At 35.7% G+C, this 24,135-nt stretch overlaps 1 protein-coding gene across 1 annotated transcript in view; it reads left to right on the forward strand.

Annotated features, from left to right (window-relative positions):
• LOC145689928 (ATP-binding cassette sub-family F member 1) overlaps positions 1-24,135 on the forward strand; it is a 52,048-nt gene that overhangs the window by 4,769 nt on the left and 23,144 nt on the right. Inside the window, exons 2-4 of the mRNA XM_081764282.1 lie at positions 580-629; positions 17,146-17,387; positions 19,492-19,717. Of these exons, the coding sequence (XP_081620408.1) occupies positions 580-629; positions 17,146-17,387; positions 19,492-19,717 (518 nt within the window). The remainder of the gene's footprint in view (positions 1-579; positions 630-17,145; positions 17,388-19,491; positions 19,718-24,135) is intronic.

The raw sequence follows: 24,135 nt of genomic DNA on the forward strand, positions 1-24,135 counted from the left end.
ATTTAGAAGTTCCATTTCGATATCTATAATTTGAAGTTTGAGAGAAAAGTTTTGAGAGCTGCCAGAGCTCTTCACTTCTTTCAAGATACTGGTACATGCTTCCAGTTAATCCCAATAGATGCCACTATTGGTAGCTGTATGGAATTCTCAACTTTTTTTAATAAATACTAGTCAGTAAATGAACGCTAGTGTTTAAGTAGGTTAGAAATTAGATTTCTGGGCTGTAGGCGTCTATAACCGTGTTAGCCTGGCATGTATGTCCCTCGGTGAAATCACTGTCCAGGGAATTGAAAAGTAAGAAAGAACTAGGGAAAGAAGGAAAAACTTGGGATTATGTGGGTTGCCATCCCAGCATTTACCTAGTATAAATGAGGAAAACCGTACTCAGGATGGCTGGTCTGTAAAAGCTTTTACACTTTTTCAACCGAGTTTCCCCACCGGGAATTGAACCCAGGATCACTCGCATAGTATTTAAGTATTAGAATATCAGTAGGTAATGTCGGTAACAATATTACAATATTTAATACTGTATATTACTTCTTGCTTGATAATTGTTCTTTCTTTATATATATATTTCAGAAACTGTTAAGAAACTTACACACAAGGAGAAAAAGAAGCTGAAGAAACAGGTGAGTTACCAAGATAGGAATTTTAGTTACATTTGTGGGAGACCCGGATTCAATTTCTGGTGGGAATTGAGCTGTACATTGCTGCTGAAAGATACGTTAAGCTCAAACACGTTGAAATTCGTACAGTAGCCTCTCTTTAATCCTCGTAGCACCAAGGTTAGCGAGTTACGTTAAACACCAAGGGGAATGGGGGTGCAAGTTAACCCCACGGTACTTGCATTCTTCCATAATGTTTTGATAAGAAAACCTTTTCATATATTGTATTATAATACATATTTATTCTCTTCGATGTTTTGCATTATAGAACAATATAGTGCAATGGTTAGTATGTTCTTCAATGTTTCGTTTCTTTATGCAGGAACCAATAATATAATTTTCTCCTTTTATTCTTTTGTACAAGGGATAATATTCAGTAACGTATCATTAACCTTGTACATAGAAACGAAACGGGAGAAATTATTAACTCTTTCACCATGTTGTCCTATAACGGAAAAGATCCACTCTCTTTTAGCAAGATCTTTATATAACGTATAGGTACTAGCATTTTTATGTTTTCATTAGGACATGTTAAAATAATAGTTTATTTTCATGCATGTTTTGTAGTTAAAAAATACTAGTATCATATCAATAGAATATTGTTGCTTTCCTTGGAAGCTTGATTGAATTTAGATAAAGGACAAACAACCATTGTCAAGCGTTTCCCTATAATAACATTCAGTGTCATCTGTATTTGTAACACAATAAATTCAGAAGTGGAGAAATAAGCAAAGTTAAGCAGCAAGCAAGGGTGCAGCTCCTTCCCAAAAACAAAATCATATATTCCTCGTCCACCTCTTCGCTAAAGTGATCTGAAATTTTTCTCAAAGAAGGGTGACGGTCATAAAAGTAGTCAGGATGGATCGATTTAAATCAGTCTTATTTAAATCAAATTCAGAAACAAATTAATTTAAAGTGCAAATAAGTAAAATCCCGTTTCCGTTCTGTTATTTCGATTATGGAAGATGTACAATGAGACCAATTGTATGTACAGCACAGTATAAACACGAGTATTATGCAGAGTATGATTAGGGGTTTCACGGTGTACATTGTTCGTGTGCCTGTTCGCGGGGCCATTTTTCACGATTAGCTTTACCGAAGTTTGAGTCCGACTGGAGTCGAACCTCGGTTCAGCTGTAAACGCAATAAGCTGCAAGGATTCGTCCGCTGGGCCGCCTGAATATGATTTCCCCTCCTACTTCACTCCCAGACCAACCCCTCTCCGAACGGATTCCAGGGCTTTGGAGAAAGGAAAGTCTTAAAAGTGGAATAAAAAAAAAAAAAAAAAAGAAAAAACTGCGAGCGCCAAAGAAAATGCTTTGCTCCCGATCTTCTCTCATATTACACATGCTGCATAGCTGAAAAAGGAAAATGTTTTTCTAGTTTTGACTTTCTGGAAATAGCTGCACTGACTTTCATTGTGCTGTATAATTTATACAAAAAGGAAAATGGGTAGCCAGAAAAATTATTAGAAATTAATTAACGAAGAATATTGCCAAGTTACTTATAAAAAAAATAATGTTTTAAGTGAAAGTCAGTTCAGCTAGATCCCTATGTAGCAATACTCAAAGCTTTGTTGTTCTGCCTAAATTGAGATTAGAGGTAATCTGAACTTGATTGAATAGAAAAGATAACACTGAATTTGGATAACATTGATAGAATTTTTAATTTAGATAAGAAAAATAGCAACAGGCAACAACATCTTATGAAAACATTTGCATTTAAAAAAAAATGACATACTCATTCCATTGAACTTTTGCTGTAAAGGTGATTAGTTAAAAAAAAATTAATTTACTACATGGACATTGAAATATCTTTCTAAATTTTGAATGTCTGCAAAATTACATAATGCTGATATGTAATATTAATACAAACGGCATTTTAAACCAAATTACGATTCTTTAATTAAAATTCAAGTTTGTAATAAGATTTTACATTACAAGTTAATTATCATAATTCCATTTGATAAATTTGAATAGTTTTCCTATCATATACAAATTACTTGTATTGACAATACCAGAATCGAATCTATGAAGAAGCTGATTGATTAGTTTGATCAGTTACTTAAATGACGGAAAACTTTTAGAAAAGTAATTGAAAAATAGTAAGATAGAATATTGCTTAAATACGGGTCATGACCTTTAATTTTGAGAGTTACTTGAAATAAGATTGACAAGGAAAAGAAAGTATAATGAATGATATATTCTTAGGGTATATAAAATTCAGTTTCATAATTTGCTTTATATTTATAAAAGCAAACTAATAATACTAGTCAATACTAATACGAAAATGCCATAGTTGTATTTACACACTTCACATAGATGATTCACACTTGACATAAACATACATTACTATAGATCAATACACAGGAAATTAAATCACAAATCTACTTCTAGAGATCGATCTTTCTTGGCCAATATTTATACTCTAATTACTTTAGGTCGTCGACGCCTAGTTTACCTAACAACTACCTATAGAAAGACTAAATTCTAAATATGATTTTAAGATTAAACGTAATATTTTATGTTCGCTTACAAACATTCCGTCATATGTTCTAAACATTTTCTTTACTTCGTACAATAACCAAGAATCATCTGTAATATTTTCTTTCCAACATAATGGAAATGTAGTAATAGTCTATAATAACAAAACAAATATTTCTGATATTAAATAAAATCTATTCCTCTCCCTTGAAATACCTTTATCTTAGCGGACTGAATAACTTAATAGTGACCAATTGTATTCGGAAGTTATTATTTAAAATAATTTATCGTGAGTAGGTTACATTTCGATTTTTTTATATAGATTATATTAATTAATAATGAATATGCATAATAACTGATGTTCCTAATCTTCTAAAGTAAAATGATATTTAAAAAAAATAAAGCTAGTTTCCGTAGTGATGAAGATACACTGCACTTGACAATTTTATAACTCATTTCAGGATTCTCTCTAAAATACATACAAAAATGTATTTCAAATTAGTTTATCACTGCATGATCAAACTATGAATTAATAATAAAAAAAATGAGTAGCGTTTCTGGGAAGTTTGCCACTAGAAATCCCTCAAACATTAATGTTCTTTCGTCACTTCAATCGTGGGCAAATGACTGTTGAGTCAGTAGCAGTCAACATCTGAATAAGTGTGCCAAGAATAGGAGTAATGTAAAATGATAACAGAAGTCATGAACAGGTGCGGCAAAATGCACTGAAATGGATGATAACCACCGTGGCCATGAAACCGTGATCCATCGCACATCCAACAGTCTGATTAATGACAAAATATTTAAACAGCCTACCTCAGTTTTAATGTGTGAAAACTCTTGATCCCTTACTTCGCTATTACTCGTATACACTCGAGATTGGAGGCTGGGGGCTGAGTCCTCTCCTTCCCTCTGCGACAAGCAAGTCGTAAGCTCTGGTACTGACATTTCTTTGAAGCTTACTAGCCAAGCCATGTTACTGCACACAAATACACTGTCCAATACACACATCATCAGGAGAGAGTGAGTCTAGATAATCCAGGACGTTCTGCACATTAACTAGGACGACCTTCGTCACCCGAGAACAATAAATTACCCTAGTGACAAGCGAGGGTGTCCTGTTGGATGCTGAACGCGATGACCACTGCCCAGTTTCGTGAAAGAAAACGTGGACAAAAAAAAAAATACATCCAAATTGAAACAAAAATAGGAAAACAAAAATACAAATTTTTAATTAACACTATATATACAATTGTGGGAGGTGACGACAAGTGACAATGAGTCACCGACAACAATTATGCAGAGATGTTTTACATGAAAATCCTGACCCTGATGTTGCTTCAACTATTCTTCGTTTAAAGGTTAGCAGAGAACTTCTTTCTGTCAAAGTGTAACATATTGTAGGGTTTCGAGTCCGATCACAGTTTGACGAGCCGCCAGAGTGCTATTTATGTTCGCTTCATTTTGCGTATTTTTGGCGCCATTTATGACATATAAATATATTGCAACAAATTATTATTAATTTTTTTAACGCAATTTTAACATATTTTGAATGCAAGGTCATTGGCTCTTCGATATTTATTCATTAATGTGTCGATATGTCATTTATTGTTCTTTTCCTTCGGGGATGCGTTCTGGTATGTCCGGAGGGTGCTGTTGGAGCTTTTGTCCTTCTCTTTGCGAGGTAAACTTCTTCATTAATACTTTAGCTTGTACTTCTGTCATGCTGTACTAATCTTACATGATCCACTTGGACTTCATCTATACAATCAATTAATAAAATAAGAGGACGTCTTCTATCTTCTACCATACTGGGTAGGAACAAACTTATAATTCTGGTGGACTCTGAGGAAGTTCGCTGCTTCAAGCGAGTATGTACTCAAGCTCGGCGCGTTAAGTCCTACAGAAAGTCTACACCTAAAATATAACGAAGAAAAGTTGCGCTGGGCTTCTTAACAAGTGCCTCTAACGCAAGTTCTACTTCGGAGCTCAATCGGGACCGTAGTACAACCGAGTGCTCTAACTTCCATTTTTCTCGAGTCAACAAGTGTCATCTTCATTGTCAGTCGTAATATGTGGTTATTCACATGTTCAAATTTCTCCTCAACTTTTTCTCCTCCGTCTTCAATGTCGCTTCTCTCCGTCACTACCTTGCTTTCGACAATTATCCATTCATCTAAATTTTTAAGCCTGAATTACGTGTTTTCTTATTTTTTTTCTTCTTTCTCTCCCTTGTGAGAGAAATGTTGCAGTGATATGTATTTTAACTTTGGGAGGGCGCGCTGTTCCTGTTATCACAAAAGCGCTGCTCACCTCGACCAGATAGTCTTTTTTTTTTTTTTTTTTTTAATGGTTTCTTCTATTTCTTTTTCGATCTACATTACTATGAATTTTCTCTTCCTGGCGCAAGTTTCTCATGTGACAAGTAGCAGCTTATCCCTTTGGCACTCTATTTGACCGTAAACTCGAACCCTGGAGTCACAGGCATCTAATAATTTACATGGCTTTGGTCGTCATCGGAGATCCGGCCGTCTTCGCCTCTGTCAGGCGGTGCTTCCTGTCTTGAAATCTCTAGAACATGTATTTGTCTCCCTCTTCGCACGTACACTGATCCATCGGTGGAAGTTGGTCTCACGACCATGTTGTTGTCTTTTTCCAGAAACTTTATGCGTATGCGTTTCTTTCGCACTCTTTTTCTATGGTTGCCATTTACCTTGTCATGAGTTCTTTTCCTCTTCTTCAATTGCTGCCTCTTGCTCGCCTTACATGCAAGCTGCTTAATATGCATATCTACACTCACCGGAATTGCTGAAAGTGAATTCAACGGCTGCTGTATTGCTATCAGTTGCTTTGCATCTACATTATGTAGCACTGTAGCAATATGCTTCTGATTTTCAATATGTTGCTCCTTTTCACAAATTTCTTCAGTGCATTCTCTGTCTTCCTCTTTTTGGAGACTTTCGCTGGCCACAATAATTTCACTTGGCATTTCCTGCTCGCACTCAACATCTTGGACATTATTTAATGCATTTCCAGAAGTTTCTTCTCGTTCTTCCCTTACCTTCTCAGACTCTTGCATTTGTTTTTCATTTGATCTCTGCAAGATTTGGGTCTGCGCCTCTACGTTCGAACAGATCTGCCTCACATCTTGCAGTAACTGTTCTTGCTTCCTTTCAATCTGCTGCACCACCCTTTTCTCCATTTCTCTAATTTTCTTGCTTAATCCCTCTTCAAGCTGTTGTAGCTTGTCTTCTAATATCTTAATTTGTTCATTCTTCCGTTCTTCCTGTTCCTTCTTTTGCTGTTCCACGTACATGCGAAACCATACTGGCATCTCTATGTCGCTCTGTGTACTGTTGTTCGGCGTGACGCCTTCCTCGGATGTATCTCCTACATCCATAGTGTTCCCTACTTGTTCGTTGCCTAGCTGTGCCGAATTTTCCTCTGGTGACAATTTTCTGCGACTTTGTCTTTTCCTTATCTCACCACATATGACGCAATCAATGCTTAGCTCTGTGGACTCCGACTCCTGCTCCCACAAGTCACGTTGACATTCCGAGCAACGTTGTTTTTCTCCGAATATTATTTTTCTTCTTTCTTCTCTTGTTGAAGTTCGCAGTTTCGGCATCTGTAACTCTTTAAAAAAAATCAGGACCCTTATCCCTTCACACACAGTATCATCACAACAAAAATTAAAGTAATATATATAAGTATATATATGCAAGCGTATAGTTGCACTGACCAATTAATAAAAATGATTTCATAAAATAAGTAGTGCCGCCTTCGTTCCAGTGCCGTTTGAACATCATAAATTATCTAATCTCTCTCTCTCTTTCGTGTAAATACTCACTAATATTAGATATTTCTTACATCATATACAAATAAATCAAGATATCCTAGCAGTAAATATTGTACATTTAACATACTAACAGTCATAAATAGAAAATATGAGACCAATAAATATACAATACTTAACACAAGAAAATAAAGATATTGATGTTTTATTAATATAATGTGGAGCATAAAAATGAATACTTAAACCTAAAACGTTACTAAACTTACGAGTATACAAATACCTCACGAATAGAATAATACTAATAACTGATTAACTGGGTTCAAAGTAGATACATATAACAAAAGATAAAAAGAATAAATCAACTTAGAGTTAATTGTACTTACTTTTTTTTATTTCCCTGTTTTTTTTTTCGGTGTCCCATTCATTTTTGTCTTCTACTTTTCTTTTCTCTCTTTTTTTTTTTTTTAAACCAGTCAAGTCCAGGCAAAGGACAGAAAGAAAACGGACCATTTTAAGCTTAGCCAATACAGTACTTTTTATCTTACTTTTTTTTTTTTTTTTTTTTTACAACGGTCAGAAGGTTCACCCCCTGTCGCTAACGAAGTCTTCTTGACCTGAGCTTTCCTCCCTTCTGTGGTTCAAATACTCAGAAGAGTAACAAAAAAAATTGAACGATCGACAGAATGTGATCCTTTTTCTTTTTTCTTTTTTTTTTTTTTTTTTTTTAACACGTAAGTCTTTCTGGGCTGTTACGCTGAAACTGTTGTATCCAAAATAAATAGAAAAAATTTTAGATTACCGAAAATAAAAGAGCAATGTAATGAGTGTTCTGACACTCGAGTTTGTACTAAGGAGAGAAACTATTTTTATTTACTGCGAATCAACCTAATATTCCCAAAGACTTTTTTTTTTTTTTTTTACAAAATACACGGGTCAATGTTCGGTGCGCCATTTTTCACGGTGTACATTGTTCGTGTGCCTGTTCGCGGGGCCATTTTTCACGATTAGCTTTACCGAAGTTTGAGTCCGACTGGAGTCGAACCTCGGTTCAGCTGTAAACGCAATAAGCTGCAAGGATTCGTCCGCTGGGCCGCCTGAATATGATTTCCCCTCCTACTTCACTCCCAGACCAACCTCTCTCCGAACGGATTCCAGGGCTTTGGAGAAAGGAAAGTCTTAAAAGTGGAATAAAAAAAAAAAAAAAAAACTGCGAGCGCCAAAGAAAATGCTTTGCTCCCGATCTTCTCTCATATTACACATGCTGCATAGCTGAAAAAGGAAAATGTTTTTCTAGTTTTGACTTTCTGGAAATAGCTGCACTGACTTTCATTGTGCTGTATAATTTATACAAAAAGGAAAATGGGTAGCCAGAAAAATTATTAGAAATTAATTAACGAAGAATATTGCCAAGTTACTTATAAAAAAAATAATGTTTTAAGTGAAAGTCAGTTCAGCTAGATCCCTATGTAGCAATACTCAAAGCTTTGTTGTTCTGCCTAAATTGAGATTAGAGGTAATCTGAACTTGATTGAATAGAAAAGATAACACTGAATTTGGATAACATTGATAGAATTTTTAATTTAGATAAGAAAAATAGCAACAGGCAACAACATCTTATGAAAACATTTGCATTTAAAAAAAAATGACATACTCATTCCATTGAACTTTTGCTGTAAAGGTGATTAGTTAAAAAAAAATTAATTTACTACATGGACATTGAAATATCTTTCTAAATTTTGAATGTCTGCAAAATTACATAATGCTGATATGTAATATTAATACAAACGGTATTTTAAACCAAATTACGATTCTTTAATTAAAATTCAAGTTTGTAATAAGATTTTACATTACAAGTTAATTATCATAATTCCATTTGATAAATTTGAATAGTTTTCCTATCATATACAAATTACTTGTATTGACAATACCAGAATCGAATCTATGAAGAAGCTGATTGATTAGTTTGATCAGTTACTTAAATGACGGAAAACTTTTAGAAAAGTAATTGAAAAATAGTAAGATAGAATATTGCTTAAATACGGGTCATGACCTTTAATTTTGAGAGTTACTTGAAATAAGATTGACAAGGAAAAGAAAGTATAGTGAATGATATATTCTTAGGGTATATAAAATTCAGTTTCATAATTTGCTTTATATTTATAAAAGCAAACTAATAATACTAGTCAATACTAATACGAAAATGCCATAGTTGTATTTACACACTTCACATAGATGATTCACACTTGACATAAACATACATTACTATAGATCAATACACAGGAAATTAAATCACAAATCTACTTCTAGAGATCGATCTTTCTTGGCCAATATTTATACTCTAATTACTTTAGGTCGTCGACGCCTAGTTTACCTAACAACTACCTATAGAAAGACTAAATTCTAAATATGATTTTAAGATTAAACGTAATATTTTATGTTCGCTTACAAACATTCCGTCATATGTTCTAAACATTTTCTTTACTTCGTACAATAACCAAGAATCATCTGTAATATTTTCTTTCCAACATAATGGAAATGTAGTAATAGTCTATAATAACAAAACAAATATTTCTGATTTTAAATAAAATCTATTCCTCTCCCTTGAAATACCTTTATCTTAGCGGACTGAATAACTTAATAGTGACCAATTGTATTCGGAAGTTATTATTTAAAATAATTTATCGTGAGTAGGTTACATTTCGATTTTTTTATATAGATTATATTAATTAATAATGAATATGCATAATAACTGATGTTCCTAATCTTCTAAAGTAAAATGATATTTAAAAAAAATAAAGCTAGTTTCCGTAGTGATGAAGATACACTGCACTTGACAATTTTATAACTCATTTCAGGATTCTCTCTAAAATACATACAAAAATGTATTTCAAATTAGTTTATCACTGCATGATCAAACTATGAATTAATAATAAAAAAAATGAGTAGCGTTTCTGGGAAGTTTGCCACTAGAAATCCCTCAAACATTAATGTTCTTTCGTCACTTCAATCGTGGGCAAATGACTGTTGAGTCAGTAGCAGTCAACATCTGAATAAGTGTGCCAAGAATAGGAGTAATGTAAAATGATAACAGAAGTCATGAATAGGTGCGGCAAAATGCACTGAAATGGATGATAACCACCGTGGCCATGAAACCGTGATCCATCGCACATCCAACAGTCTGATTAATGACAAAATATTTAAACAGCCTACCTCAGTTTTAATGTGTGAAAACTCTTGATCCCTTACTTCGCTATTACTCGTATACACTCGAGATTGGAGGCTGGGGGCTGAGTCCTCTCCTTCCCTCTGCGACAAGCAAGTCGTAAGCTCTGGTACTGACATTTCTTTGAAGCTTACTAGCCAAGCCATGTTACTGCACACAAATACACTGTCCAATACACACATCATCAGGAGAGAGTGAGTCTAGATAATCCAGGACGTTCTGCACATTAACTAGGACGACACTACCGTCTGTAACTATTTATGCATGATGATGATGTTTAGAATATATATAAAAAAATGCACTACAAACAAAGAAGGCACTATCCACTGTGGTGTCTTTTCCAAAGTTTCCGTACAACTGCCTTAGTTTTTAAAATTTTGTCTTTCTCTCTCTCTCTCCTGTTTATTTTAAAATTTGTGTGTGTGTGCGTGTGTAGTTCGTTAAGATGGCTGGGGTTTCTTCGTCACCCGAGAACAATAAATTACCCTAGTGACAAGCGAGGGTGTCCTGTTGGATGCTGAACGCGATGACCACTGCCCAGTTTCGTGAAAGAAAACGTGGACAAAAAAAAAAATACATCCAAATTGAAACAAAAATAGGAAAACAAAAATACAAATTTTTAATTAACACTATATATACAATTGTGGGAGGTGACGACCGTCATAGGGGAAATCCCGTTTTGATTGGGTAACGGGAAAAATCCTGCTTTCTTCTCTTCTTAACGTAGTGTTTTTACATCATTAACTATTCCCACGGGGAAATCACAATGGACATTTAAGACGAAAATTCTTTTGTGTGCGCTTCTGTTTGTTTCCAGATAATAGGGGCGTATTTAGAGGAGTTCGATTCCCTCTCCGAAACTTTAAAATCTTTTTTTAGATTTTATAACTTTAGGCGAAATTTATGTATTTTATGTATGTATTTCGTGCCGCAAACTAGTTCCGATTTTTTAACATTATGCCCCTGCCAAATATCAGTAACTTTTGTGAAAAAAAAAAAAAAATGTCATGTTGATAAACGTTGCTGTACTTTTTCCTTAATGGTTAAGAAACATCGTTTGGGATTGAAATAGGTTAATGATTGGGGATTAATTCAAAGTTCAACCGCGATACTTTCACGTAAATGGCATGATTAACATTTAATGCTAATTTCTAATGTTTTTTTTTTCTTCAGTTCGCGACTTCTATTATACCAGAAGAAAAATTTGATTTAAATCAAAAAATCAACAGTGATTTTTTTTAAATCATGATTTTTTCCACTCTGAAAATAGTACACTGAATGTATGAATTTCTGAACTGCACAAAAGGAAAAAAAGAACAACTGGAACAGTGCATAAAAAATTGAAGTTGGTTGCAACGAGGGTTTATCCGGCATCCTACGGCACATTCAGTAATCCGACACCGATCGAGCCTTTTTTTTTTTTTACGAGTTCGGGTGTTTGTTGACTTAACTGCCAGGTCACGCTACCCGCACTTTTATATATATGGTTAAACAGTATGGTCACATCAGCTTACATTGAGCCACCAACAATGGAGCGGATTGTACAGATCCAAGTGCAGAATTACGCAGGCAGTCAATGAGCAATAGCCTCTCAGCTTTTTCTATCGCCAGTAGCGCCCTAACGAGAAAAAGTGCTACGCGCTGTGGTACTAACATCGTTTTCATTATAGATCTCGTTTAAATTTCCCTCTCGAGAACAGCCTGTTTTTGCCTCATGCCATACTTCAATGCCAGTGTCCTTAATTTGCCGTCCTTAGTGGCTCGTGCTTAAATGTATACATGTTGGTGATAATATTATTCGTCTTTTTGGGAGAGGGAAGAAACGATAATGCATCTCTAATATGTCTCATACATTGTAGCCAGTTTTATTATTTGCTTCATTTTCAGCCACTATTTTTTATTGAGGCCGTCTTCAGGATGGAAGAAAACTCCTATTCCAGGAGAGTACACTAGGGCTGTGCGATATGTCGATATATCGATATCGTCGATATCGATATCATCTTATATCGATAATCGATATCGCAAAAATATCGATGTCGATATATCGATATCGTCGATATTTGATATCGATATCCGATATTGTCGATATTCGATATCCGATATCGTCGATATTCGATATCGATATCCGATATCGTCGATATTCGATATCGATATCCGATATCGTCGATATTCGATATCGATATCCGATATCGTCGATATTCGATATCGATATCCGATATCGTCGATATTCGATATCGATATCCGATATCGTCAATATCGATATTCGATATTGGTGTTTCACGCTTCCTCGAAAAAATTGCGGCGGGTTTTGTTATATATATATATAACGCTTTTTGGCTCGCGATAGTAGCTGCATTTGCATTTCTTAACCGAATGAAACCAAACTGCACGATACTCGTATGAGGCAGAAAAACGCCCCGTTTCATGAGTCAAATTAATGTAGGGCTTGGAGACTATGCTTCCCAACATTCCATGTTAATATTTAATTTTCTCTTTTGACTTCATTTGTTAACAGAATGAAGCCAAATTTACAGAGGATTAGTATGGGTTAAAAATTTGGTTCCTTTTGAAGATAGTCCAAATCGGCGGCGGTGGGGTAGGGATGTTTCTATGTCTACTTAATTCACCTAAATATTGTGTATTTAACTTATATTATCGGCTATACTTCTTCACCGAATCAAACCAAACTTTGTGCAAAAATTGTATTGGGCAGAAATGATGTTCCTTTCGAAAAGAAAGTCAAAACCAGTGCAGAGTTGGGGAGCTATGCCCTCCAAAATATTTCTCATCATTAACATGGCTGCATTCCTTAACCGAGTCAACTTCATATCCTCACTACAATTAATGTTTGTGCTGTATTGCCATTGCGAGTGAAGAATCAAATGCCTATGCTAAAATTTGCTTAAATCTAAAGAGACAGGAAAACAAGAATTTACTGCAAAGTAGTAATTTTCCGTTTATTTGTATGTGCTTCCTAGATGTAAGTTGAGCCACATAACTCAGCCCACTAAAAGAAACAAAAGCCTCCATTCTGTCATTTCACTACACAGACCTACATATTCTGTTTAGGTAGTATTAACACTTCCCTATTTCTTTGGATTTGCTTAAGTATTAGAATATGCATTATTAGGTGCACTGTTATATTAGGAATGACTTAGAACCTTTCTAAATTGATTTCATAAGCAGAACTGAATAATGGTATAAGACTTAAGGTTTAGCCTAAATTTAATGAAAACATGAACACTTTTAGATATGAGTTTGCACAAAACCAATAACAAGAAAGCTCTTAAGTTCATGTGGGAGATGTCACGTCTTTGCGTAAAGCTCTTTAACACAAAAAGATTATCAATTTAATAATAACATGAAAGAGATCTCGATTGATCGCGTGCTTTTTGTAATTGGATATTAAAATGGAGTCCAAGCGTTAAATTTGTAAAGCCAACGGATTAACTTAGAAGAACACAAACACACACATCACACATACAGAGAAAAATGAACAATAACTGTCTTGTTTAGAAATATGCCTATTAGCACTGAGTATTCAACTAGAAATGTATGATGCATTGAAGTTCATGACACTGCTATTTAGTAAGAAATAATTTATAGTGTTAGTATAGTGGTTAGTATCCCGCCTGTCACGCGGGAGACCGGGGTTCGATTCCCCGTCGGGGAGCCATAAGAAATAATTTTAAAAATGATTGAGTGAGATTGACATTGAATAGATGATTGATTAAGATTGATTGATTGTTATAGGGCAGGTAGTATAGAGTTAGAAATTTACTTTTATAGGCATGATATAAAGAAAACTAATTTATTATAATTTTATATATATATATATATATATATATATATATATATATATATATATATATATATATATATATATATATATATACCAAAGTGAATATAAACTTAACCATTACCAAAATGCCTTACAAAATGAACAATGGTATTATGATATTTGGAGAGGTTCACATTTTTGTTTATGCGTTAGGACTGTCTTATGTGGTTTTTACTAAAGTTACTAACAGAGTTTTTGAGAGCGTACTTACACTGTTTTAATGTTTATTGCAATTAGAAACTGCACAACACTTTTTTAAAGTTACTGATCCTGACGAAGCAAGAGTGGTCACTAGGAGGTGTGTGGTTGATAGATCCTTTTTCACCCCTTGACTAAATTGTTTAAGGTTTTTATAGTACTTTTATTTCTACCTTTCACGGAACTGAAAGTTGGAACTAGGATTGTTTTCGTTTTCACTTTTCTAAATTTATCCGTGTTACCAACAAAACATGTTGTTAGTTTTATTTTAAAACGTTTTTACTCTCCTATATTGTTTTTAAAACTTGGAAATGATCCGTTAACTGTATACTTTTATATTATAATTTTTAAATTTTAAAATGAGGAATGTTTTATTAGGAACGAGCTCTTTTGTTCATAGAAAGAAAATCAGTTGTTTCGCATGTTCTGCACTAACTGTAAGTGAAGTATGAGCATCAGTTACGATATTGCATCCACAACTAAATACTCTTTCCGATAGAACGCTGGTACCTACACAAATACTTACGAGCGAGAAGAGCTAATTTTGGAAATTCACTGTCATGAGATTTCCTCCAGTGAAGGAGGTTTTCTTCCATATCTGTAGGCAGTGGTGCTATTCTAATTTTTGGTCACTGGTTATATATACCGTATATGAGAGAGAGATAGTAGATGGATACATAGAAAGATACCTCTCTCCAGTGGCGTAACTAAGGGCTTGGGGGCCACCCCGCAGACAACGTGGAATGGGGCCCCTTTTCTACGTCCTACATCACAATTTGGGGCCCCGTGATGGCCTGGGCCTCCCACAATGCAGGGTCTGCGGGGTCCTTATTTACGCCCCTGTCTCTCTCCCTCTCTCTTAGGAAGCAAATCATACAAGATAGACAAGGGCAAGTTTTTCACTGGATGCCACAAGTGACAAGTAGACACCTACACAGCAACCCAGTATAAGGTGTTGTGACGAAATTAGGTAGCACTGCGAATATCTTGGAAACGAATTATCCAAAATAGATGTTTGTCAAGAAGTATTGGAAACACCTTAACCCAGCAATGGATCAACAATTATTGATAATGGTATGTATGCGTTTCAAATGTAAATAACCCTCACCACTGCACTCATGTGATCCCAGTTTTCATTCTTGATATCTAACCAGCCCATTTGAAATTAAGAAAAAATCGCTTATACCTTACTGTGAGAGATCATATATCTAACCCTGTAGCTGTAAGAATTTCTAAGAACAAAGCTAAACAAACTGAAACTTGCTCGTTCTTGGGTATAACTGAATAAAATTTACTGTTATGCCTGGGTATAACAAACGGTTTAGCAAACTCGAAATATATTAAGAACCGGTTCTAGCGAACCGGCTGAATAGCACAACTGTCTGTAGATGGCAATGAAAGATATGCATCGATTTCCTATTGCAGTGAGGCATCAAATGATTAGCACAAAAGAGAAACGGGGATTCCCCGATTTTGCTTTTGTTGATCGGGTACGTCATTCGTCCATATCTGAAATGAAATGAAATTTTTAAGTTTTACGTCCAACGATTATGCCGGTTAGGCTAAAGGAGACCGTGATAATGAGAAATGGATGAAAATGGTGAAATGAAGAAAGTGTGAGGAAACGGGAGAACCCTGAGGAAACCCACGCAATGGTGTTTGTCCACCACAAAGTTCACTTGGCAAGAGCAGGGTTTGAACCCGGGACCTCATGCACCAGAGGTGAAGCCTCTACCACTGAACCACCACGGCCCCTATCGTCCATATCTGGATCAAGTATTGTTTGTGCGTGAGTTTAAAATACAACACACGCACGTGTTATGCTATAGAAAGAACTTCTCTCTCCCTCTCAAATGCATACCGCACATTCACAAATGCATATACATGTAATAAACACCTACACATAAATAAAACACGCATATTTTATGTCACCGTGTTTCACTCTCATTATTTCCGCAATGATGACCAATATAACTGAGAAAAACAATTCAATGAATATTTTTTATTAACTTTTTCGGAGAAAAGAGTGGTAGATTAGAAGGAACACAAGTCTGTTTTCTGTGACTAACAAGTATTCTGAGATATCCCCCATTGAAACGTTTTGAGACCAGATTGTTTATATCAACATGAATGAAATGAAATGAAAGCTTTGAGTTTTACGTCTCACGGTTATGCCAGTTAGGCTAAAGGAGATGGTGATTATGAGAAATGAATGAAATGGTGGAATGAAGAAAGTGGGAGGAAACGGGAGAACCCCGAGAAAACCCATGCACACGGTGTTTGTCCACCACAAAGTTGACTTGGCGGGGGCTGGGATCGAACCCGAAACCCCAAGCACCAGAGGTAAACGCTCTACCACCGAGCCACCGCAGCCCCCCAATTCAACATGAATATTCAAGACCAATCAATATGTTGAATATCCATATTTGATGTTGTCGATATCAATATTGGATGTTGTCGATATCGATATTCGATATTATCGAAATCGATATTCGATATTGTCGATATTCGATATCGATATTGTCGATATCGATATATCTATTCGATATCGATATCAGAAAAATATCGAATGTCGATATCGAAATTTCGATATCGCACAGCCCTAGAGTACACTAGATCTTCATATTGCGTCTTGTCTTGTCCTTCTGAAACTAATTATACTTAAATTCATCTGAAAGCACTAAATAAAAATATAACCGCCTTCCCTGAATATGCTGGTTTTTCATGTTTTTTTTATTTACCCTCGCCTGTTACCTTAGAGTTGTACGCAAAGCGACTAAATATCTTTTATTCTTGGACGGCCACAGTAAGGATAGTGGTTGAAATTTTTGTGGAAATAAATTTCTACGCAAATTAAGGTAATAGTTTTCATTTTCCTTATACCAGTATGGTTATATAGACTACAGTATATGGTATTTTCTTTTTCTTTCTCTTCGCAGAAAGAGTATGAGAAGCAAATGGAAACCTTGACGAAGAAGGGAGGCCAAGGTCACAGCGAATTGGGTGAAAACTTTACTGTGTCACAAACACAGAAAACGACTGGTCAGCTTCAAGCTATGGAGAATGCAGTTGATATCAAAGTAGAGAATTTCAGTATAGCAGCCAGAGGAAATGACCTGTTTGTAAATGCCAGTCTTCTTATTGCTAACGGAAGAAGATACGGTTTAGTGGGCCCGAATGGGTGAGCGATCTTATTCGATTGGACTTGTAACTCTATGCTCTATAATTTTTTACTGTTACACAGGGTGTTCCGGAAATAAACTGTCAAACTTTGCATAAGTGTTCAGGACCTCTATAGGGGAATAAGTTTATCTGCGACTTTACTCGGAAATTTCCTAGTTACGAAAACAGGGCCAATTTGAGAGGAGTAGTGCAGTTGGTCGTAGGGTAGATACATTGAATAAAACAACCGACAGACCTCGAATACTTGTTCAGGCCTCAGTACGAAAATAAGTTTACTGCGACTTTGGTCAGAAACGCATCATTACGAAAATTTAAGATAAGTAGTGGAATTGGTCGGTGGATGGCTACTATTACGTAAAACAACCAATAGACGTATGCGAAGTTTATCGCTTTATTTTCGAAACACCCTGTATACGATAAATGGAAGAATTAATCAGCTTTGTCACACCATTGCCCTATTAAATACGAATTCAATGATAATCAAGGAATGTGCAACTGGACCGAGATTTGAACCCTAGTCTCCGGTTTACCTTGCCGATGCGTTAACTACTATGCCACCCAAACCACACGGATCGTACCACAAGTTCTGTTATTCTAGGACAACCTAGTGTCTGTATTACAGAACACCTCTAACGGTTGATTTATATATTATATATGGTAAATGGAGGATATAACCTACTTTATATCACATCATAATTTAATCATCAGAGGTGTCTTGTAATGTATACCAAGCACAACAGAAGTTGTGGTACATTCCATGTAATCTGAGTATTGAGCACCGACTTCAATAGTGATAATGTGTATGGTTGTTCAGATAGTGGACTGGAATGTCGTTAGGATTTTTCTTTGTTCTAGTTCGTCACTTCCTAGAACTGTATGTACGTAAAAACGCATCCTTAGGCTAGATTTCTGTCTGTTAAATAATTGAATCAAGCACTGAAAATACAATGGGGTGGTTTGTTTTTAACACAGAATCATCGGAAAAATTCAAATTAGCAGTTTGTTAGCTAAGTAAAATATTTTTAATTTTTTTTTTAATATAAGGTATAAGATTGCTGCTACGTAATTAACATTAATTATTAAACGCTATCCTTTGAAATGAAGACTAATTGTTTAGATAGATAATTGTTTAACAAATACAGTATATATTGCTTTGAGAAGATAATTGTTTAACAAATACAGTATATATTAATGCTGAATAGTTAGACAACACTTCCTTTGGAATCACACGAGAAATTCGAAACATTTTGTGTTACATGCATCAATGATACCAATTATAAATATGCATGATGATTTCTTTAAATTTATCTAATTTTCGTCCAAGGGCTGTTATAATTTCCTAATCAAGTTTTTTTACATACGTAGTAAGATTCAGATGGATTGCAGCACGTAGCAACTGATGATTTATCTTGGTGGTTTTTGGATACAGGGTCCGCCAGAAAAATGTGTACATTCTTTGTCATCCTGTGTCAGGGTTTTCGCTCAATAGATGTCGGTATTGTCGATTGTTTTCAGTTAAAATTATGTTGTAGTACGGTTTTCGCTCAACAGATGTCGGTACTGTCAGCACCGTTAGTGAGATAAGAAAATGGCAGGTGCACGCTTGACGTCCGAGCAGCATAAGTACGTTTTAAAGTGTTTTATCTGGTTTGGGAATGTCATCGAAGTGCAGCGTCAATGGAAAGGGTAGTTTGGTACTGAACCACCAAACCGCCTAACAATCAAACGCATTGTTGACAAGTACAGAGGCATGTGCATCGATATCCATTGATACATTGAGCTTTATAGCTACAGTGACCGCTCGTCGTTCTGTTAGTTGTTTGGCCACCAACGGCCAACATTTTGAACATCTAATGTAAACATAGGCTTACTTGAATGTTTATAACACATGTTTGAACAAATTAAATAATGAAGAAATATCATACATAGTTTTTTTTCTTAAACAGTGTATACATATGTCTGGCGGTCTCTGTAGTTTATATTGAAGTCCTGTTTTGCATTGCTTGTTGCCCTATTTTACTAAAATGCTTAATAATCTCCCTCTGTACCATTCTGTTGTGTGGTACGTAGCTTTTAGTAATATATATTTTCTTTATTTCTAGTCATGGTAAGACAACACTTCTGAGACATGTAGCTCAACGTGCATTTGCTATTCCGCCCAACATCGATATATTGTATTGTGAACAAGAAGTAGTGGCTGATGACACTCCAGCAATAGATGTCGTACTGAAGGCTGATGTGAAACGAACAAGTTTATTGGAAGAGTTGAAGAAGCTAGAAGCAGAGCAAGAAAAAGGAAATATGGAAGTGCAAGATAGGTTGAAAGAGGTAGTTTGTTTCGATATTTTAATGTATACTTCTCCAAAACATAATTGCGCGTGTATTTTTTTTCTAATTCTCTTAAAATTGTCAGTTTGGCAACAACGCATTCGAAGTAATAATAAGGGAAATAATGGGGAAACAATAGAGAGACTTCCGAACACTATTTACTGTTTAAAAAATATACAGCTCCTCAGTGGTGCCCACTCCCCCTCATGTCCATGACGCACCCCCCCTCAATTGTCTATCCGTAGGTGTTCTTCCATAAAAAAAAAATCTTTTCGATTAATTTTGACACCCCCTCAAACATATTTATATAGATTTTAACCCCCCCAAATATTTCAATGACGCAGTTTGCGTCATAGCCCCCCCCCGCTTGTGGGCACCCCTGCAGTTCCTCTTTTGTTTTAATGATACTTTTAGAACGAAATAGTACATTGGAAAATGCAGGAAACTGCACGCACACGCTTTAAAACAATATTAAGGAGCTAGTTTCATACAACTGGAAGAGATCTAACCAATTGTTTCGATAGACTGCGTGTTGTTTCTTTCTGTGAGAATTCAGTACTTTTAAACCTAGTTCGAGTCCCACTGGATGATCTTATTTTTCATTTATAATTTTTCTATTTTTCTGGTACAGCTTTTTTATTAATATGTATTACGCGTTGTGATCGACAACTTTCTAACTTAACCAAAAATAAGAAGTCGCATAGGCGTGAACCTTTTTCTATGTTTCCCGATATAATTCTTCCGTAGTGCAAGTCACTTCTTACATCAATCGATAAGATTTTCGTTGACCTGAAAAATAAATAAATAAATCCAGGGCTCTTGTGTTTAGGATACTACTGTCAGCCATAATAACGCCTTCGTTACTACTAGAACGTAGTTCATTGTTGTCCAAATTTGATGGGTAATATTTTTGTTTAGTTTCTACACTGATCGCCATGAACATACACGACAATAAAAGTTACCTTTTTATATGGATTCAGTATCGTAAAATTGGTTCTACTTCCTCCCTTATCTTTATAAAAAAAACTGAAAGGTGTTGAAATCCATATAACTTCCGGTTTTACTTTAGGTCCTCTTGGATCAAAAACTGCAGAAAGAATGCTTTCATATGGATTCAGCTTCTGAAAGACAGGTTCCATCTTCGACCGTATCTCTCTCTATTGCAACCGGGAGTATAGGTCTACCACTTTACGAAGTATAGATTACCTTTGAGCTGTACTGATAGCGAAGAAACTCCTGTGCAACTCTCCTTGGCTTTTACGATTTTTTTTTTCCGAAAATCATGTTTTTTCATTGACTACAACGAAGTTTTCTGCATATGCTAATATAATATTTTGTTCTGAAAGTAACGCATTAAGCAGCAAAATAGGAGGTGAATATTTCAAACAGGATAGGTGTTGGGAATGCTTCATTATTCCGACTGTCCATCCTTCGAGTGTACTGTTGCCAAACTTCCTATTTTAAGAAACTTAAAAAAAAAAAAAAAAAAAAAAATCAGGCGCGCAAATATATTCCGGAGAACTGTAGTCAGAAACAATATTAAGCATAGGTTGGAGTTATTATTTCTTATACCTCTAATTTATACTTAATATTGTTTCTGACTGTACATATTCATAATATGTTGTATAATTAATGTTTTGCGCACTTGTATTATAATTATAAACAGTATCTCGCTTTCGTTTAGTGCTGAAAATTTTCTCCAATGTCAGATATTCCAAGAGAAGAATAAGAATTTCCTCTTGTGTCATAACTATTCTTCTAGTATTTGCTTCTTGTATAACGTCCCTTTTCACCAGTGAGGTTGTTAGCCGTTGATCAACAACTTAACGCGATAACTTGATCTTGTGCGACGAAGTTGAGAATGCAACATTAATTACTTAGGAGAGCGTGTTGTCGAAAGAAACTACATAAGAGAGGATCCACTTTTGTTGGACACTGTTTTTCCGTAATGCCATTATATACAGGTAATTAATGGAAAGAAATCTGATGACTGGGTTATCAATGGTTGGCGGTGACCATAGCGGCGGGCTGTTTTGTGGTGGTAGTGTGTTAGGGAAAACTCTGTACTATGTGAGAAGCAGTGTGAAGTGAACTGAGTAGATGGTGATAGTGTAAAATGGACAATGTATCTGATTTCCAAAGAGGACTAATTGTTGGCGTTTGGTTGTATTTGTGCGAGTGTGACGAAAGTAGTAAGTGGGTTGATTGCGTCGTGAGGCACAGTGTCCAATGGGATGGTGACCTGTAAAACTCATGGCAAAACCACATCGACTAAGAGGAATAAAGGCCGAAAGAAAACCTTCAGTGACAAGTTCTGTCGAGCGTTAAAGCGGATTGTTAGTCAGAACCGTCGTGCGCCTACGGTGAGAAGCTCAAGCAACGCCTCCCACAGCATGTGCTGACAGTTAAAGTTCGCCGCTAGTTACATGGCATGGGTATACGGGGTCAGGTTGTAAAATGAAATCTTTCAGTTTAACGTCCCACGATTATGCCTGTTAGGCTAAGGGAGACGGATAATGGATAAGACAAGTGAATAATGACGGAAGAATTGGTGGAATGAGAATGTAGAAGGAAACAGGAATACCTCGAGAAAATCACGCTTTCACTACAAGCTTACTTGGCCGGGGATCGAACGAGAGACTCCACGTATCAGAGGTAAGCGCTCTACCACTGAGCCATCGTTGCCCCTTTGGGCGGATTGTACGGATGAAATTGCTGAGAAGAGACATCACACTTTAGTACGACGCCAATGGTACATGCAAAATGGACCATTGATGACTGGAAACGTATGATATGGTCGGATAAATAATCGTCCGTCTTATTTCAATCATGGGCCGTGTTAGTGTGGCGGACGTCCAGGGAAGCATATTTTACACAGGTCAGTAATATTGTGGACCGCAATAGGGTATTTTTAGTGCTTCCTGCGTTGACGCTTACCGACCCGTGATCATGTATGATGATCCCTTATCAGCAGTCCTATATAAGGAATTTAAGGGCCCATACGCATCTTGTGAACCAGATATTGTTTTGGGGGAATGGTGCCATCTTCTAGGATGACAGTATGCCCATTTGCACAACTGGAACTGTTGCGGCATGATTCGAGGTACATCGGGATGAAGTTGAACAGATTCATCCTCGCCCCCCACCCTCCCCCTCCAATCTTGAGACCTGAACATCTGAAGTCTCTTTTGGAGCCACTAATCCGTCGCAAATTTCCGCTGTTACCTTGCCATAGAACTAGGTGATGTACTGTATGCAAAATGGTGAAATATTCCACTTCTACCATTCATGGCCTCTACCTATGACTACAACACAACCCATGTTGCATCAGAGGTCCTTTGAGGGTGAAAGGTGATCCAACACCATCCTGATCAAGTTGCACTTTTTTCAGTTGTTCCCGTTAATTTGGTTAAGTATATGTATATATTGATAAGAAAAAGGAGTGAATACGTTGAAATTAAAATTTAAATAAATAAGTTTTATGATTTAAGATGAGAATAAGGCGTATGTAGTATAAAGAATCAAATTGTTAATTTAATATAATAGTGTGATTCCTATAGTCTTAAAAATAATTTATATAGAATTGCGTTGTTGCAGGTCAGCGGAAGTAGATATGGCAGATGCTCAGTGCAAACTGTTGTAGTGTAAATACGTTACTTTTCAAAAGTTATTCTTCTAGTTATATTAAATATTGGTGATCTATAATATTAGTCTTTCGTATTTATTCGGATAAAATCGCAGTTCTTAAGAAAGTCGTGACAGCTTTGAAATCAGTTTATTATGCGGATGTAAGCACTTTCTGTAAGATCACTGAAGAAATTTCACATAACTACCAAACCAACGACGCGTCAACGGCTGGAAAACTAGTGAAATGTTAGAAGTATCTCTCCATATAGAGTTACTAAGTATCTTTATCCATTCTGAAGAATACTGTGCTTGAACTTAAAGCATGTGAAATTTATAAGCTAAAAAATTAAATAATTGACAATAAAACTACTTTACATTGTCAAAATTTTCCATCATCGTTATTGTTTATAATTCATTATAAACAACTAAAAAGCATTTACTGATATCTGCTAAAATCTCTACCATTTGTGTAAAGATATTGTGAAATTCTGTCTCTTTAGGGTAGAGCTAAAAGTGGTACCCGGGAATTTTTGGACGTTTCTGATTCCTTTTATTATAAAAATTCTTCTTATATACAGTGATAATAATTACAGTTTAAATATAAGTCTCTCTTGAATATTTGATGATTTGTTGATGAGTTTGTAGAAACCCAGTGACCATGCCTCCTAGGGTGACACGATCCAAGGCACTTTGCAACCAAGGATTGTGTATAGGTACCTCTCAAGAGAGGGAGATAAAACTCAGACACCAGACGTTCTAGAGAGGTGGAAGTGTTTTTCAGTCGGTGTAGA

Source organism: Thermobia domestica, chromosome 7, assembly GCF_964235325.1.
Source record: "Thermobia domestica chromosome 7, izTheDome1.hap1.1, whole genome shotgun sequence".
Lineage (NCBI taxonomy): Eukaryota > Metazoa > Arthropoda > Insecta > Zygentoma > Lepismatidae > Thermobia > Thermobia domestica.